This window comes from Mesoplodon bidens (genome assembly GCF_964165515.1).
Source record: "Mesoplodon bidens genome assembly, chromosome: 14".
Taxonomy (NCBI): domain Eukaryota; kingdom Metazoa; phylum Chordata; class Mammalia; order Artiodactyla; family Ziphiidae; genus Mesoplodon; species Mesoplodon bidens.
In genome coordinates, this window is record NC_138170.1 from 10,010,109 (window position 1) to 10,022,979 (window position 12,871).

The following is a 12,871-nucleotide window of genomic DNA, read 5'->3' on the forward strand; positions in this document are numbered from 1 at the left end:
ACTGTTAACTTTAGGACAAGACTTTTGGTTTACACTGGAATCTATAGTTGTGCCTGTTTGGAGCGTGTGTGTGTGTGTACGTATGTTTTTTTTTTTTAGTCTTCCTCTTCATACTAAATATCACACTGGAAGAGGAAGCAGCTCTAGAACAAAACCTCATAGTCAGAAAGTATTTTGTCCACCATTTATTGTATTATTTATTTATTTGTTGGCCACACTGTGTGACTTATGGGATCTTAGTTCTCCCACCAGGGACTGAACCTGCGCCCTCAGGAGTGCAAGCGCGGAGTCCCAACCATGGACCACCAGGGAATTCCGTCATTGTCTTTAATGTCGTTTTTCTTGAAACTGATTTTCTTTGATACATCAAAAAAATATAAGCCAGGTAACAGAGAACAGAGTGGAAATACATTGCTCCTTTAGAAGTTACACGTTTTTAGTGTACAAACAGTTATTGCTGTTATGACATATCTCCTGAATAGTCAGTTTCTTACTGCACATTTTCTGAAAGTTCACTTTGTTAATATTTCCAGCTACACAAAGGCTGTAATGGCTACATCTGCCCAAACTTGGATGGCTGCCTGATACCAGAGCAAAACTTGACATCTCACTTCTGCCAGAGGGAAACTTATAAACCTGTCATTCTTCTGACATGTCTTATTCACACAGCTCATTGGAAAAATCTGCTTTTAAAATAGTCATAACTAAATTTCACAGCATGTAATTTATTCTCCTATCACCACAGCCCCGCTGAGTGGCTACTTTTCCTGTCTGCAGAATGGGCTGGAATTTAATACTGGGAACTAGTCAAATCGAATCATGTGGGTAATGAAAGTCCAACTACGAAGATTGCGGTTTCCTTTTGGGGAACACTACTTTCTTGTCAAAATTTGAATGTGTGTATGCATGAATGGTTCTCCTCAATTTACTTCAGTTTTATGTTGTGTCGGTTGTAGGTAAATACAGATAAACACCTTGTTCTGTGAACACAAAAACAGGCTAAAATGGCATTGCGATGTAGGAAAGAAAAGACAAGTTTGGGCCAGGGTGCCTGGCCCTCCAGGGGAGGGCAGGGGGTGCGCTATGTTCTGGGTCTTCTCCCCTGTTGTGTGCACTTTAGTCTGAGAGCTGAGGGTGTGGTCATCTGGGCAGCCTTCAGGGAGGGTCAGCGTCTGGGAAGACGGTGTCAGTCCCACGGGCAGCAACACAGAGTCCTTCGTTTGAGGGAAGCATTTTGTCACCGTGTGCATGAACGGAAGGCAGGCCCCATGTTGCACAGTTCCTGCCTGCTACACAAGCATTCTAAAAGCTCACTTCATTCTAAGGGGAATTCCGCTAAATCACAGAACGAGTCCTTTCCTTCTTTCTCAATGGACTTGACTGAAGTGCACCAAAGAAAGGAAGAAAAAATAACCCACCCTTGGATGCTGTAAACCTGCCAAGGAGAATAGATCCCATTTCAAAATCTTCCTAGGATGCTGGTCTAAAAGTTTCTCCTAAGACAGAAACAAGGCTAACGTAACAATCCCTTTGATATCAGGTCCCAAAGTACTGGAGTTAGAATGTAGTTAAAATAAAGAGGTCCTTGGCTTCAGAAATCTTTAACACCCTGGGGAGACTAGGGTGTGACTACTGCTTGTTTTCTTTTACAATCAGCCCATGTCTGCACACAAACCAGATTGAACGTGGCTGGTCAAGAGGTCATAGTTCAACAGGAACAGTCCAAAAAGTGGGCTTGACAACTTATTTTAACTAATGGGTCCACAGATGATGAGACCCGCCCTCGCCCCCAAATTTGTGAGAATAGACATGGCCAATGCCTTATTAGTATACTGTTGGGAAATTTTTGAAAAACAACAACACCGTGACACAAAAGTATCAGTGAAGAAGGCAAGGTAACACCTAGAGAAATGAAGTTGTTCAGAAGATCCCAATTTATCTTTGCCTAGAAACATGGCACACGTCATCAGGAGATACTCATCCTGGTCCCCAAAACATTTTTCTACGGCCAGCCTAGGTTTCTGGAGAGAATAAGCTCTCTGTAGGAAAAAACATAAAACTAAAACTCACTGAAATTTTCTGTGGCTCAAAGTTCTAGTGAGAAGTATGTTAAAGTACAGAACATGTGTAAGTCATCCTAAGTTGCCTCAAAACCAATGATTACATCCACGTAAGAGCATGTGTGCCTATAAAGCTGCACAAAGTTGAAAGCGTGATGGAGGAAACTCAACTACTGGAGACCAACCTTGTGACACCCTGGGGCACCTGGAGGTCTGTTCCCAGAAAAGCAGGTGGAGACACAACCCTGAGGCAAAGAAGCAACTTCTAATGAAAACTGCCGAAGTGCTTAAAGTTCTCAAAGATGGTCTCTGGCCAACTCTGACTGGTGGACACCATGAAAGGTCATTGAAAAAAATACGCCTTTTTATTCACTTAGGGCACTTACTGCCTGCCAGTAATTAAACGTTGAGGGGCACAGGCAAAGCAATGTAAAAATGAAAAAAAAAAAAAAAAAAAAAAGACACACAGAGGAGGAGGGGAGGGATGAGGCCAGGTCTGGTTATTTGTTGAAAGCTGAGAAAGTGCTGGACTGGCTACTTCCCAGCAGCTGTGCAAGGCAGGGGAAACCAGACCACGAGACCACGCGCACCCGTGAGCCAATGCACTGGGAAAGCTTTCCAAGTGTTGGACCCTGGATGTTTCTCGTCTTTTCTAATAAGCATTTGGGCTTCTCTAAGTAGCCCCTGAGGGATGAGGGGGTGGAGGTGTGTGGCGCAGGCCTGGCCTCACCTGAAACACAGGACAGTTGTGGACCATTTTCCTGAGTCTCAATATTCAGAGCTAAGTCTCACCATTTAACAGATAGGAATTTTAAAGCATTTTTTCCTCAACAGTGTCTTACAGAGTAGAAAGCAAAATCCATAGAAAAGTTTAAGAAAAGACATAAAACCAGAGAAATCCTATTTTGCTACGCAGGCTGCTCTGAGCTTGACCCCAGAACCCTGGAGATCCAAGGGACTCATTCAGAGCTATGACCTGGCTCCTTGCCCTGCATTATGTCGAGGAGCTGGCAGATGTGGGAGCCATCGGCCTGGCCTGGGAGTCAGAGCTGCACCGGGGCTGTGGGAGAAATAGAATTCGGGGAGGGGCGGCGGCAGCAGCCAGCGGAGGAGACCCCGTCATCCTCCAGCCCTCCTCACAGGCCTCTGCAGTGAGGTCCTGCCTCGCAGTGGCATCCCAGAAGGACATTTTAGCTAGACGTATAAACGTATTTTCTGGAAAAAAAAAAAAGAAAAAAAGCACTCAAATTAACTAGACTGTAAGAGTTCCTCAAAAGCTTTTACTCTTTTTGGACCAGCACACTGCCTGGTACACACTGCCAAGGAGGCATTCAAAAAAAAAACGTTTTTTCTTAAATAGGCAATCTGTAACACTGGGAAGACTTCATTTCAGTGTTTCAGAAAACATGATTATTCCTGGAAAGAGTTTATCCCTCTACGACTCCGGAGCACAGAGGTTTTGTCCTCATTTTTATAAGCCACCTCAGACAGTGGAATACTCTGGGTTAACACTTAAGTGTTTGGAAGGCAGTGAAACACTCTCAAGAAATCCAAGAGTTGTCCTAATTGCGGGGAAGACCGTGGCTTCTACTGCCTGGGGCAGCTTTGCAGTACTTGGAGGACCCAGAAAATGTCTCTTGTGTCCCTCCGTGACCTGGGACCTGCAGGACAGCTCCCCTGCTTGATTCCTACAAGTCTTCCTGCAGAAGGCAGATCAATGGAGAGGGACTGTGAACCTCTCCGACCGGCCCCAGGCCTCATGCAGCAGCATGGCCCGACCAGTCCCAGTGGTTTCGCTACCCAGCACGTCACCCTGGAGGTGCTTCTGACATCTGTCTCACCAAACAGACTAACGGAGAAGCAGAATCAGGCATCCAGGGCTGCCATCAAAGGAGTCGCCTCCCTCCTTCCACGTAACAACCTGGGATTCTATGTGCAGTAGACATGAACGGAGTTGTTACAAATTAAATAACTTTCTTCAAATACAATAAAACATCATTACATACAATTCTCTTTGGAAAGTCTTTCCCGCTCTCAAAATGAACTTACACAATTTTGTGCAAAAACACTGGCTTCAAATAAATAGGGTAAAAAAAGTGGGAAGAGCAGAACTTTGTGTATTGTTTTTGTTTTTTAAATTAAAAGTTACAAAACACCAGCTGCACTTCAAAGTTCTTGCAGGATGCGTCAAGAAGGCTGTGAAAAACAGCCCTCCGGGTCAGAACTGCATTTTCAAGTGAGGTTTTCTGGGTTCAAAATTCACAATGGATGCCTCCGCTGAGATCCCTCACCACGCCCTCTCTGACCAGCTTCAGGAGGAACCCGGTCTCTGTCGTCACATTGTGCATGGTCTGGAAGTTCATGGCAGCCATACAGAGATTGTCAAAGTAGTGCAAAGGTGTTCTGGGTTGGCTGAGGTCATAGCCAAAGCCCGCCAAGCTGACTTCATCGCACAGATGCGTGGCTAAGACAACGGCAATGACGCCAATCGTGGGGACGTTCTGGAAAGGAGAAAAGACAAAAAAAAAAAAAAGGTCTTAGCACAAGTCACTGCTTTACAGGTATGCTACATGCCATGCAAAGTGATGAAAGTGGCACTGGGGGCTGCAATTTTATACATCACACAATTTCAAGTCTCATCCAATTCTAAAGTCTGACTTGCCATCCAAGTCAGGAATCTAGACTCTAAATCATGGTCTGTGATGTGAATTCTTTTAACACACAAGCAACAGGCAGCCTGGCAGGTCCTGTTGCACCAAGCTAAAAGGTGTTCTTTCTAAAACTTCCACCCACCGGTCCTGCACAGGATGACCATAATAGCAAGACTAACCCATTTCCTCTCTCATGTGACAAATGTCTACAAGGTCTGCTCTGGGACAAGTGGCCAAAGCCCTTCTCCGGACGTGGTTTGGGAACCCGTCCCGTCCTGGCTGGCTCCTGTACAGCCTCTGCCTGAGAACAGAGTGGACTCGGCTCTCGCTGGTGAAGACTGTCTTCACCTCTTACTTGTGAAGACAGTCTTACTTCACCCCTACTTGCCTTTCTGGCAAATAACACCCCCGGGCCATTTTCACATGTCCTGCAGCTCAGCCAGTTTCTGCTCACTCTCTGTTCAGGCAAGTACATTTTTCGCCTCAAATTACGGGCTTTCACATTTGCTTTTTTTCCAAAATGTACCCTTGCTGACTTTGGCCTAGAATGCCAAATGTCCAAAATTGTGAATTCTGACTGTATCACCACTCCCTCTTCACGTCCAGCATCCTGCCACTTGTAAATCTGGAATTGGTTCTCTGGATCTCCTTCACAGACTTGGGTAAAGACAGCACACAGGGCGGTAGACAGGAACACAGAAAGCCCTGCAATGCCTAAGCCTTCCTTGGAGACTGCTGCCCGTCTAGTACTTGATATTCTTTTGTATCGTCTTTCATGTGCAAATATACCTCCTTGGCTCATCTCAGCCGAGTCTGTGTGACTTCCATACACAGCTCTCCTTTTCTGTAAACTGGAACAACATCCAAGCTTTTTCCTATGCAACTCTATATATACATTTTTAGTTTTTAAACAAAAACGGGATTAAATTAAGTGTTCTGTAACTTGATTTTCTTGCTTAATACACTGTGGAGGTGTTTTCATATCCATTAGTTTTTCTTCATCCTCAACGGTCACACTATATTGCATCGACTATACCATAACGTTTAAACAGTTCTCTAATGATGAATGTTTAGGCTGTTTCTGGTCCTTTGATATCAATGCTATGATGAACATCCTAGAAGAGCCTTGCAGATTTTCTCTGATTTCCTTATAATAAAATTTTTAGAGTCAAATTGCGGGGTCAAAGACGATTCATATTTTAAAGTGATACGCGTATTGCCAAACCACCCTCTGGAAAAAAGTGCCAGCTTATAATTCTACCTACATTCCCGCCAAACAAGGACATTATCAAGCTTTTAAATCTCTGCTAAGAAAACAGGCAAAAAATGTCACTGTGGCTCTAATTCGCTCTTACTTGATTACTGGTGAAGATGAACATTTTATCATGTATATCTGGGCTGTATTAATTTCTTTTGTGAAATGTCTGTTCATATCCTTTCCTCATTTCTTTATTGGCTCATCTTTTTCTTTTAGGTTTGATAAGGTCTCTAAATGCTTTGAGAATATTTACTCTGCGATTTCTATGATAAATTTTCCCCCACTAACTTTGTTTCTGATACCCTTCGCCATTCAGCAATTTCGTATGTCACATAATTAAACCTGTCCATTTTTTAAAGGTTATTTTTAAAATAAAATCGACCTGCAAACCAACAAATGAGCATCTGCCTGTGTTTCAAAAAATACTATGGAATCTAATAAAGGAACAGGGCAGTTTAAAAAATACAGAAATCTAAGTGCATTTACAGTGAAACCTCTTTATAACTTAGTTTAAGAATCTTGCCAAAGTAGGTTGTCTTTTTAATAAAATTGTTTTGTTAAAAGTGATGCCATGGGCTTCCCTGGTGGCGCAGTGGTTGAGAGTCCGTCTGCCAATGCAGGGGACACGGGTTTGTGTCCCAGTCCGGGAAGATCCCACATGCCGCAGCGCGGCTAGGCCTGTGAGCCATGGCCGCTGAGCCTGCGCGTCCGGAGCCTGTGCTCTGCAACGGGAGAGGCCACAATAGTGAGAGGCCCGCGTACTACCAAAAAAAAAAAAAAAAAAAAAAAGGGATGCCAACAGGTTAAAAGTTATAAGCCCACGTTCTGCAGGGACCCACGTGCTCTGTGTGTGGGAGCCCAGCTAAAGCCAATCAGAGACCTCACAGTCCCTGGTCGGGGTAGGGCTGCTCTCCTAGGAGAGGGAAAACACACCATGGGTTCTGGACACGTTCCTGCAACAGGCAGAAACTACGTGGCCCTCCTGGGCTCCCCACGGATGGAGAGGCCAGAGCCCTGGAGGAAAATGGCGGACTGCGAAGGGAACAGCTTCCACTATGTGAACCAGTTCACCCGAGCTGGGTGTTCAAGCCTGAAGTTGGAGGCAGAGTTGGACTTGGCTCTTACTGATCACAGTGAAGAACCAGGTTTTTATTTTAAGGAGACGATTCAGGTATTTGTTTTCCTTAACAAGCACAGAATTCTTCCTTTAAAACTGACACAGTTGTGTTAAAGCATCTTTCTAATTAGAATTGGATTCAAAGGGCAAACAGAAGACCCTGCTCATCTGCCTATTGCATGAGGACCCCTGAGTCTAGCTCTGTGTTTGCCAGTTGCACCCTGGACAAGCCCCATCTCCTAGGAGGCATCTCGGGCCCGCAGTGTGGGTAGCAGTCCCCACGTTTCAAAATTCCTTGCTTTTCCTTAAATATAAATGCTTTGCTTAAACGATTTCCACTGCTTTTAAAAAGTTTTATTTAAAGACACAGGTTTAGCTGTTCAGATCATGAAGAAACAGGTAATAAAGGCATCTCCCCCCAGTAGCAACACAGGCTAATTGCAGGTGAAGAATCTACTGCAGTGAACAGCCTATAGCACCAAGGTTCTCAAAGCAGGCTGAAAAATAAAAATCACCCAGGGAACTTTGAAAATCCCAATGTACAGACCACAACACAGACAGATTAAATCACAACGTCTGGGGTGGGCTCCAGGCATCCACTGAAAAGCACTGCTCTAGAGGATTGCTTATTTACTATCACCTGTAAAGGGATGACAAACGTCAATTTTCACCCAAGTGGCCTGTAGAGTTAACACGTAAAGAACTTTCTGACCACCAAAGTTCCTTGCAGTGTCCTGCAGCTAATTATATGGAGGCCTGGAGTAAGAATACCTTAAATAATATCTCAGTGACTGAAGTGCTAACATGCTGACTATACTAATGAGATGAGCCACCGGGAGTGGGGGGATTAAACAGTGGGGAGCCCTAAGGTGAAGATGCAGAGAGGGAAAAACACATGGAGCATCTAATCAATGACTAAGTTTCATCCCTGGAAGATGCTTCTAACTGAAAGTTGTATAGGCGTCTCCTTTCCAGCACAAAGAAGAACAGTTAAGTTTCAGTAGCGACAAAAATACCTTATCTCGGCCCCAGAACCTTGACTGAGGCTCTGAGTATTGAAGGATGTCAAAGGCAGTCTCTTTGATAATAACTGGATTCAAAATCCGGAACTGTTGGGGCTGTAGTGGGATTTTTTCCGCCACCTGCTTCCAAAAGAAGAGTCGCACCCAGAACGGCTAAGGAAAGAAAGCAAGCAATCGTTAGGGGGATTTAATAAAGTTATCTTATCAGTGGAGGGGGGAGAGTGCATCCCCTGCTAATGAGGCCAGAACCGTGGTGTGGTCCCTTGTGGGTCTGTGTGCTGCATTCTGTGGCAAAGTCACAGATCTATGCAAATCCAGTACCTCAACTCAGACAAGCAACTCTAAGGATCTGATTTATGAAGGTGGCACTGGACAAGGAAAGGAACTGCAGAAGCAGCTCTTATTGATTTGGGGAAGAAATTCTTCAGGTAATGACCTGAGATAGTCAGCCTTTTTAGGATCCAAAGCCACCATTTTGCCCAGGGAAAACCAAGCAAACAGATCCAATTCGAGGGCATGAAGTGTTCTGGGTGCCCCGCCTGTGCTCAGGCCCCCACACCATGCACTCCCTTCTCCACTTACTCCACTTCCTAGTCCTGTGATGTCTCTTGGTAACTGTCTGTAAGTCATCTCATATGTGCTTCATCTTTCAACTAGAACAACTACCCGAGAGAAAATCCAGAGGACCACAATAACCTGTACGGAATCGAGCTTTGGAGATACAAATTCTCCAGCACATGAAGCTTCTGTGAAAAGTCTGATATGTCCTGTTAACTTTACAGTCAGCTGGTTTGTGCAAGTGCATATAAACGCACACACACTGCTTAACAGCTGAGCTCTGGAATTTATTTCAACATAATGTGGGGGGTTGGGGGACTATAAAGTAAGGTGATGGATTACTGTAAAGACAAAGAAAAGGAATATGACCAAGCGGGGGCCGTCTCCTCCACATCTGCCCCTCTGGAACGCTGTGAATTGACTCCAACGAGAACACCACCAGGGGCTTCCCGGGTGGCGCACTGCATAAGACGCCGCGCTCCCCATGCAGGGGGCCCGGGTTCAATCCCTGGTCAGGGAACTAGATCCCACAGGCATGCTGCAACTAAGAGTTTGCATGCCGCAACTAAGGAGCCCGCCTGCCACAACTAACACCCAGCGCAGCCAAATAAATAAATAAACATTAAAAAAAGAAAGAAAAAATAAAGAACACCACCAATCAAAGCATTTTTGGAGAATCTCTTTGAAAATACTCTTCAGAGAATTTATGTATATTCTTCTGAATAGCCTCAATAATGGTTTATATTCATGCACATAAATCTAATTTCTGAAAATAGTCAGAAGCCATGTAAATTCAAGTCTGGTGAATGAGGTGGGTGGTCAACCTCAATAATAGCCATTTTGGTCCCAAGCTTGTTATTTCCACTAATGATCCCAGTTTCCACATGTGACTCAGTCAAGTTCTGAAAGCAATTTCCAGGGGAAGTTCTGAGGGGCTTCTACAAAGGGAGTGTTTATTTGAAAGCATGTGTGTTAGTTTAAAAATAAAAGCCTGTTAATTCCAATCAGAGACCCCTTCGCTTTTTACGAAGGCATATCTGATAGCTGAATTTCTAGTGCTTACCAGGGTTTCATTTTTGACCATCGCCTGAAGCCAGTTGAAGTCAACACTCTTAAATAAAACAGCAACAAACAAGTCATTGGAATAATATTCAAGGTCAGACAGTGGTGCACCCTCTGGATAAGTCATCCTTATAGTAGTTTTATTTCCAACATGCTCTGAATATCCTTCAACCGGTGCACTGTTTAACCTATTTAAGTAAAAAGGACAAAGATAAATTGACATTAACCACTTTACCACATGCCACATTCCTGCAGCGTGTTTTCCACATTTTTTTAGGACTGGGAACGAGGGTGTGGTTGGGGGGTAGGGCACCGTGGTTGGGGGGGAGGGCACCCCTCCCAGCAGCCCTGTCATCCCTCAGCTCTGCCCTTTCCAGGTGCTTGGTGAACGCCAGTCTTCAGTCTGCAGAAGACTCCCGTATCCAATTTCTGAGTGACAAGCAATTCCATCTAGTCCTGTCACTTTAAGCCAACCCAAACACATTACACTCTGGGCACTAGTAATGTTTCCTTGAAAGCTTCCCATTGTGCTTAGATATTAGTGGTTCTTGCCAGAATTTCAAAAAAGGTAATCAAAAAAGAAGACCTAAAAACCGGGGAAAGGCAGACACAAACCATAGTTATATAGACAGGGTTGGGCCCAAGGAGGGCACTGGGTCCAAGTGCAACCTGGTCGTAAATTCAAGCAGGAATCTGGGGCACTTAGAACTGTTAGATCAATGAAGGCTTTGCCAGGGTGAATGCTCTGGGGAAAATGCTAAGAATTCTTCCCAAAGCAGTACCACTCACACAGGTATGCAGTTTTGAAATCTCAAAAAAAGTCTGTTTGGTTCTTTCCCTGTATTATCACACCTGTATAAACCTTTCTTTTCTATTCCACTGCCACTTCCTCTTCCAGATCTCAGATACCTAACTCCCGGATTATTAAAAGCTATTATTAGACATGACAACGAAATGCACAGCATGATCCTGGATGAGGTATTTTCTTTTTCTTTTCCTTTCTTTCTATTTTATTATTTATTTATTTATTTATTTATTTATTTATTTATTTTTGGCTGCGTTTTTTTGGTCTTCGTTGCAGCGCACAGGCTTTCTCTAGTTGTGGCGAGCGGGGGCTACTCTTCATTGCAGTGCGCGAGCTTCTCATTGCGGTGGCTTCTCTTGCTGTGGAGCACGGGCTCTAGGTGCGCGGGCTTCAGTAGCTGTGGCATGTGTGCTCAGTAGTTGTGGCACACAGGCTTAGTTGCTCCGCGGCATGTGGGATCTTCCCGGACCAGGGCTCGAACCCGTGTCCGCTGCCTTGGAGGCGGATTCTTAACCACTGCGCCACCAGCGAAGCCCTCTTTTCCTTTCTTTTTAAATAATGGACACGACTGGAATAACTGGTGAAGTCTGAATAAGGACTGTAGCTCTAAGGTCTGTACTGCATCAGTGTTAACTCCCTAATTCTGAATATCGTCATGCGGTTCTGTAAGAGAATGTCCTTGTTCTTAAGAAATGCACACTGAAGTATTTAGGGGTAAAGAAGGAGTTTGAGATTTGCAACTAACTCTCAAAGGGTTCAGAAAAGAATAATAGTATATAAAGAGAGAAAATTATAAAGCCAGTGTGATACAGGGTTATCAACTGAGGAATCTGGGAAAAGGGTGAATGGGGGTTCTTTGTACTACTCTTGCAACTTTCCTGTTAAGTTCAGAATTGCTTTAAACCTAAAAGTTACCCCAGGGGGGAGAGATAAATTGGGAGATTAGGATTGACATATACATACTACGATATACAGAACAGGTAACTAATAGGGACCGACTGAATAGCGCAGGGAACTCTACTCAGTACTCTGTAATGACCTATATGGGAAAAGACTCTGAAAAAGAGTGGAGATATACATATATATACAGCTGATTCACTCTGCTGTACAGCAGAAACTATCACGGCATTGTAAATCAACTAAACTCCAAAAAAAATTAATTTTAAAAATAAATAAATAGAAGTTACCCCCAAAAAGTTTTTCAGCTGATCTCCATCATAATCAGGCTAAGTCCCCTTCCTTGGTCCCCAGTGCTCTGGGGCCCCCAGTGCCCGTGCCGGAAGTGCATGCTGTCCAGTCTGGCCTCACCATCACGGGGCATCAAGCCACCTGCCCAGCCCCCCTTCCCTCTCCCAGGCCCTCGCTCCTCCTGCCAGGTAAGGTTCCCCATCCAGATCTCCTGCCCACCTGCTTCCTAAAGGGCTAAATCCCAGCATTCTTCAAGGTCAGCTCAAGGCCGCCCTTCTCTTCCGCTGCATCTCTCCTCTGGGCCGGAGTGCGCACCCCAGTTTCTTACCTCTTCTCCTCCCGTCTATCGGTCGGTCGTACACCATTAGAAGGGCATATGGGGTCCTGTCTGCCTCCCCCGGTGCTGCATGTGCACGGCTGATCATTCAGCTGCTCACACAGAGTCAGGGTGAGGTTCTGGAAGCCTCAGAACCCTGCATTTGGAATGCTAGGCTCTGGCCTGGACCCTGTGCCCTACAGTGTCTCTGTGTCCTCATGCCTGACACTGGCTAAGGGGATGGCTTCACCATGGAACGAGACCATCCAGAGCACGTGACAGTGTCTGGCACACAGGAAGCACCCAGAGAAAGGAAGCAGTTACCTCCTCCTTCACCCCACCAACGTCCACCACCCCACTCCCACACCCTCACTTCACACCTTTCGCCTTGAAACGTAGTTCTTCCTTGTTTCTTCTATCTCTTGGCCCTTACAAAAGTCTGGTTCTTTCTTACAAACATCTCACACCCCGTGTCCTTTCCTCCTTAGCTTCCTACACGTTCTCCCAAAATAGCTGCTAACATGTACTGAGCATCTACCTCAAGTCTGACACTGTTCCAAGTGCTTTACATCTAGATGTTAACTCGTTTTGTTTTCACAGTTACCCTGTAAGGTCTGTGCCATCACTGCCCCCATTTACAGATGAGGAAACGGAGGCACAGGACAGCAAGGAACCTTGCCCGAGGTCGCAGCTGCTGGGGATAAAGGCGTTATGTGGAGATAGCACCACTTTCAGGCTCAAAATATCTGAGATGGATCTTGTCATCCTCCCCCACTAGCCAGAGATTTTCCTCAACTTCTCCATTTCTGACAGCGGTCCCACTAACGCCTCAGA

At 45.0% G+C, this 12,871-nt stretch overlaps 1 protein-coding gene across 4 annotated transcripts in view; it reads right to left on the bottom strand.

The window, feature by feature from the left end:
- Positions 1-3,320: 3,320 nt before the first annotated feature.
- Positions 3,321-12,871, bottom strand: part of ST3GAL5 (ST3 beta-galactoside alpha-2,3-sialyltransferase 5) — a 48,126-nt gene continuing 38,575 nt past the window's right edge. For all 4 annotated transcript variants that reach the window (XM_081254676.1, XM_081254679.1, XM_081254677.1 and 1 more), the window contains exons 5-7: positions 9,730-9,916; positions 8,103-8,261; positions 3,321-4,561 (exon numbers count right to left, since the gene is read on the bottom strand). In XM_081254676.1, the coding sequence (XP_081110802.1) occupies positions 4,313-4,561; positions 8,103-8,261; positions 9,730-9,916 (595 nt within the window). In that variant the 3' untranslated portion in view covers positions 3,321-4,312. The remainder of the gene's footprint in view (positions 4,562-8,102; positions 8,262-9,729; positions 9,917-12,871) is intronic.